Source organism: Microcebus murinus, chromosome 5 (assembly GCF_040939455.1).
Source record: "Microcebus murinus isolate Inina chromosome 5, M.murinus_Inina_mat1.0, whole genome shotgun sequence".
Lineage (NCBI taxonomy): Eukaryota > Metazoa > Chordata > Mammalia > Primates > Cheirogaleidae > Microcebus > Microcebus murinus.
Genome location: NC_134108.1, coordinates 104,956,552 through 104,962,551, shown reverse-complemented (window position 1 = coordinate 104,962,551; position 6,000 = coordinate 104,956,552). Strand labels below are relative to the sequence as shown.

Sequence of the window (6,000 nt, the reverse complement as noted above, 5' to 3'; positions counted from 1 at the left end):
TCATATACAGAATTTTGCCTGGTTTCTCTGGGCTGAGAAATTCTGGATCTAGTCATGTGCCTTCTCTGGGTTTCAACTTCTGTATCAGTCAGTTAGTGCTACAGTTAGTGCTGTGTGTAAACCACCCTGAACCTCAGTGGTTTGTGACTAGGGCATTTATTCTCATGATACTAGGTTTTGGGTCAGCCGTGGCTCGGCCGATCTGGGCTGGGCTTGACTGGGAAGCTCTGCTGCAGGTCGAAGACTGGGCCAGGTTTGCTCTCTGTGTTCCAGGACGTGGGCTGAGGGGGCAGCAGCTACCCAGGGGTGATCATCTCAAGGCGCATCACGGGAGTGCACGAGGCGAGCCCAACCATGCGATCACATTTCAAGCCTTTGCTTGTATCACATTTGCCAATTTCCCATTAGTCAAAGCAGATCTCAGGGCCAAGGCCAAATTTAAGGCTTAGAGAAGCATGCTCTGCATCTGTGAGGCCATGACAAAACTTTGGATGTATAATTCTATTAGCGGTGGTGAAGAATTAAGACTAGTTATTCACTATACCACAGTTTCTCTATCTGCTTTCTAAAAATCCTTTTTTTGCAAATCCTTTTTTTGCAAGATCATTCCAACTTTTTCCCTTCAATCTCCCTCCACCTCACTAACTGCCAAGGCAATGGTAGAGCCAGTTGAATTCTAGCAGGGACTGGGTTGGGGTCACTGGCCAGGCTGCTTTCCAGAAAATGTTTTAGAAAACACCACATTTTGGCCTGGAGTGAACTCAGGTACTTCTTGTCATCCATGGCTCCACTGAGCCCAGGTCCATTGCCGGAGGGTCTTTTTAAAGCATTCCATCCATTTCTTCCACTGGCCAAGGCCAATCAGCTTTGGAGAAGGTGCGCTGTAGTCAAGCATGTGTCGGCCCAGCTTCCACCGGGAGGGGACATGTGGAGCAGGAGGCTCCCTGACCAGTTGCTGCACACACTTTGCATATGACCTGCTTAGCAGGACACTAGTGGCCCCAGATTCCCAGGCTGTTTTTCTGTTTTCGTCATTCCCTTCCTTGCCTTAGAGACGGCTCTGGGAGGCTGGTTCACACCCCGCGTGGGCCCACGGCGCACATCTGTCAATAAGGCCTTTGGCTCCAGGAGATAGTGTCTCAGGGGGAGATCTAAAGTCAACAGACTCCGACCAGCTCTAGAGGGCTGATGTCACTAAGGTGTGCTAGGAACACGCTGCTGTTTCATCAGAGGGGACTCTGGCGAACTCAAGCCGTCCTCACGACTACGGAGAGTGCGTTTGTGTGTGTACGTGTGCATGCATTTATACGTGTGTCCTGTGGACTCGTGGGGAGGCTTTTAGAATCAGAATTTTGTCTTCCCCTGGTTCTCTAGACGTTACCGAGGGATTAACCTGTGCCCTAGAGCTGCGGGGGCCACGGAGACTTGCCCCAGTGGGACTCAGTCACGGAGCCAGAGGGAAGCGAGGGCAGCGGCAGCAGGCTGAGAAGCACATGTGGGTTCGGGCTCTGCCTCTAATGGATCGAAGAGCGATTTATTGAACACAGACTCTGTGCTTGGGACACAGCAATGAACAAGACAAGCAGGTCCCTGTTGTCATAAAGCTTTTAGTGTTAATATCATGAGGCGGGGGGGGGGGGGGTTGCAGGTCATTAAAAAAATAAGCAAGTAAAGAAAGATGATATGTCAGGGGGTGATGAAGAAAACAGAACGGTAACGAGATAGAGAGTAACTAGGGGGTTACTCTGGATGGGGTGGTCAGGGAAAGCCACCAGAGTAGGGGACATCTGCCACTAACTAGTGTGTAACAGCAAGCCAACCTCCCTTTTGCTTCAGTCTTCTAATTATAAAAACTAGGGGTGTGGACTAGAGGAGCTCTTTGGGCCTGCCTAGCTTTGAAATGTAATGATTTTATCTTCTGTGTGATCCCTTTACCCAGTACTAAAAAAGGAAAAACAACAAAAAAGGCCAATTATAAAAAAAAAAACCCAAGCCAATTATACTGCATCAACTCTCTGTTCCCCCTCCAGGGTCATGAGGTCCTGTATCTATAGGACAGAGATGGCAGGAGCAGTGGACAAGCACTTTTATTCGGTTAGCGTCATTCCCAGGTGCTATCCCCTCCCTCCCGCCACTGCTCCTCCCCGGCTGCAGCTGGGTTGGAACCCCCTGACCTGGGGGCAGTTCTCCCAGGGCTTCCTCGAGTGCAGGCCCCCCTTCCCCTGGATCGGTGTCACTGAGCCAGTGCCCGGAGTGTTGGCAGGGCCCACTGAGACAAGCCCCCTGGGCAGCTGTGTTTTTCTGTGGGAGTGGGGAGTGTTGGCCCAAATCCTGCGAGGCCCCACGTGGCTAGGTAAAGGTTGCAAGCCCCGAGGTGCCCATGCTGCCCTCTCTCGAGCATTCTGCAGAGCTCCTGGGAGCTGCCCACTGTCCACTATTCTCTGATGCTGCGATGTCCAGACTCTGCGGGGTGGCTGGCTCCGTGGAGACGCGGCCACTCAGAAATGCCTACAGCTCATGCAGGCCATGCGGGCGGCGGGGGAGGATTTGGCCTGGGAGACTGAGAGTAGCCCTGAAGACGTCCTGCATTCCACTGCTTTGCCCGTGGCTCAGACACCCTGCCTGTCCTGTCCCTGCCATTCTTGGGTTCTGAACCAGGGGGTGGGCCAAGAGAATAGGCAGTAGTAAATAGCTAAAAATAACTGATTGTTATTCCCCCCACATTCCACCAGTGTGAGCTTCCCCCGTCACTATATTATGATGGTACTATTTCCTAATCTCCAAACTTTATAATTATCTATGTGAACATCACCATAATAGTGAGCGGAAGCCCTGGCATTGCCCAGCCATCTCGGCAGCCCCAGCAACCACAGGGAAGATGTCACCATCAGCCCTGGCCCCAGCCTCTCTGGTGGCCTCCAGGCACCATCCTTAAGGACACACAGCCCTCTCCATTGGAGTGAAAGTCACCAGGTGCTCCCAGCAGCCCACAGACCACTTTGGAAGCCAGAGCAAGTGAGGGGTGGTGCCTTCGTCTGTACTTCATTCTTGCTGCCACAGTGCACGGCCGGAGCCTCACTGGGAATTCAGTTGCTTCCCAAACCTGAAAGGAGACAGGGTGCTCTTGGTTAGGCTGAGTGCGTGGGCACTGACTTCTCCCAGGATTGAAGGAGGCGGGGAGGCTGCTGGCCCCCCCCCCACCCCCGGGCAGTGCGTCTCTGTGTCCTGCCCCCCCACGGGCTGCATCTACTTCCCAAGCTCTGAAGGAAGATGCCTCCTTTGCTTTTGCAAAAGCCCCATCTCCCTGAGGCAGGACCAACATGCATTTTCCAACGCTGAGGTTTTCACCATCCCTGCGACTTAATCCTTGGAGAGATTCTCTCCTTGCTTTTTGCTCCACATATCAACTATATTTCAGGATGGCTCCTCATGAACACTTGGCCCCCCTTCTGCCCCCATCCCCTATTGCTGGGCACAGAGAAAGGGTCTCTGGATCAAGAACCAGAGCCCCTGAGTTCTAGCCAGGATGGCCCCAATCCATGGTATGACATTGGCCAAGTCATTTCAGTTTTCTGGTCCTCACACTCCTGACTTCCAAATTGCTAGAGCAGACAGGTGCGTAGAGAAAGCAAGGTAGCCGAGATGGCTCCTTACTTCCCAAAGCGTGGTCCACGGGCCAGCAGTGTGGCCGTTTCCTAGGATCTTCTTAAGAAACATGGAGTCTTGGGCTCCATCCAGACTTACTGGATCAGAATCTGCATTTTAACAAAGCCCTTAGATTCAATGGCACACCCAAGTGTGAGAAAAACTGGTATGAGTGGTAACCGGTTATTTTGCTTAAAGGTTGGCTAACATAATATCAGTAAGAGCAAAAGGGAAACTGAGGTTCTTGGATGAAGTAATGAACAGAATGTTTAAGAAGAACTGCAGTGGGCAGAGAGACTGAGGGGCGGGCCTGGTCAGGGCCGGGTGAGCAGGGACCTGGAGCCACCCAGGCGTGGCCAAGCGTCCCAGCAGTGGGTGAAGAGTGCAGGCTCGGGCTGCTTGATGCTGATGAGGAGCAAGCCCTAATTCTTGGTGACACACTGAATGTGGAGGGTGGTGGGGAGGAAGAGGTTGAAAAATATTGTAATTCAAGGCTAAGGGCCCTTGGTCCTTCAGGCGTAATTCTGTGTGCAAGACCCCGAGCTGGCCTCACTATTTAATTAAACAGAGATGGTCCTCATCTTTAAGACATTCTGACCTGTCTTAATTAAATCCTGGAGCAGGAAGGAAGAAGACAAGGCGAATCAGAGCTTACAAAGGCGTGTGTTCCATCCAGCCACTCTGGGTCTGTGGTTCCTAGCTCCGCTGCACCTTGGAACCCCCGGGCAGCCTTTAGAAATCCTGATGGCTGGGCCACACCCAGACCCATGACATTGGGATATTTACACTGAGCCCAGGTGATCCTGATGCACGGCCAGGGCTAAAATCCCCCACTTTCTTCTCTCTAGACCAAGATCGGTGGGACAGGAACCGGTGACCACTGGGCTTGTGGCTGCTGACGATTGGGGTCTGACGTTCCCTGTGCCCTGCTGACAAGCCACCGGGCCAGGATCTGTCAGCCCACTGGTGGCAAAGAGCCGGGATCTGAGCTCCGCCCAGGACGGCCCCCGACTTCCGCAGACCCTTGCCCACTGCAGGGAGAACACGCCTCGCTCCCAGACCTCAGCCCCAAATAAGGCCCTATCTCTAGTGCATTCGATTTATGAGCCCCAGTTAAGGGGTGAAGTCTGTCTATATTGGGATTTTGATTGCCGTGGGCTCCTGGAACGGAGGGTACCAAGACAGACATGCCATTAGAAAAGAAAAACATCACGCCTCATGGTACCGGGCCAGTCCTCACGCCGGGGGCCAGCCCCCCTACTGACAACTCCCTGGTTCCTGGCAGTTTTTGAGGGACGTTAATGGATTTATCTCAGGAAGGCTCATGGCCTGGGCAAGGGTGGAATCTGTACAGGACAGACACTGAGGAGGAGGCTCAGGGAGGTGACCCGCCCAGTGTCACACAGGGCAAAAGTGGCCCTCGAATTTGGTCTCTTTCCTCCCGGTCTCGTGCTCTTTCCCCTCCCAGGGGGGCTTCTCCGGGAGAGGCTGGGGGGCTGGGAGGGGCAGCCCCTTCCCGGCACCTCCTTGGAGAAGACGGATTTGTTGTTGGGGGGGTCACACCTGCAAAGATTCCTTTCCAGATGGAAACGCGTCCAAATTTAGGGATTAAGGGAGATTAAAAGCAAAAAGGCCCTCTAGAAAGGGGTTACGTTCATTTTCTCAGAGGTAAAGACTGTCCTTGGCGGCTGGAAAAGGCAGATGGGACTGCATGGATGACTAACACCCCTTATGGGGGACATATACCTGTCCTCATGCGCCCCTGGCAGGGATTTAAACGTTCCACGGCTTTTCCACGAACCCTAAATCACGTAGATTCATCCCAGCCCTTGGTGAAGCATAAGAGCTGGCGCAGCCTGTGTTAAATCACCCTCTCTGGGCCCTGCTCTGAGCGGCCGGTCACAAATTCCCGTAATGAGCGCCCCTGCCGGAGCGAGACAGCCCGCTGAATTAAGGGGGCCGAGAGCCCGGGGCAGGGGCAGGGGCAGGGACGTGTTTGCTCTGGCTGGGAAGGTGCCTGGCCCCGGCCTGTGTGTTGGTGGCCTGATAAGTGGGCCGCGTGTAAGTGCCGTGGGGGGGGGGGCAAGGCCACCTGTGGTGTCCCGAGAGGTCACGCCTGCCGGCCCTGGCCGGAGCTGGCCGGAGAGGGACCCCCCTCATCGACCAGGATTATTTTTCTTCCTTTAGGAATAAAAATGGAACCCTCGAACGTTTTGTGTTGACGAATGACTTCCAGACTGCTGTCTGTTTGGAGGACAAAGCTCCCAGCTGCAGGGCAGGCGGAGGCTGTGGTCACCGCATGTTGACGCTGCCCTGTTTCCTGCGGCCAGGCGGCAAGCCCCTGATGGCGGAATG

At 53.9% G+C, this 6,000-nt stretch overlaps 1 protein-coding gene across 1 annotated transcript in view; it reads right to left on the bottom strand.

Moving 5' to 3' along the window:
* Positions 1 to 1,674: 1,674 nt before the first annotated feature.
* Positions 1,675 to 6,000, bottom strand: part of KIF6 (kinesin family member 6) — a 358,750-nt gene continuing 354,424 nt past the window's right edge. The window contains exon 22 of the mRNA XM_076003384.1: positions 1,675 to 3,103. Coding sequence (XP_075859499.1) covers positions 3,087 to 3,103 — 17 coding nt within the window. The 3' untranslated portion in view covers positions 1,675 to 3,086. The remainder of the gene's footprint in view (positions 3,104 to 6,000) is intronic.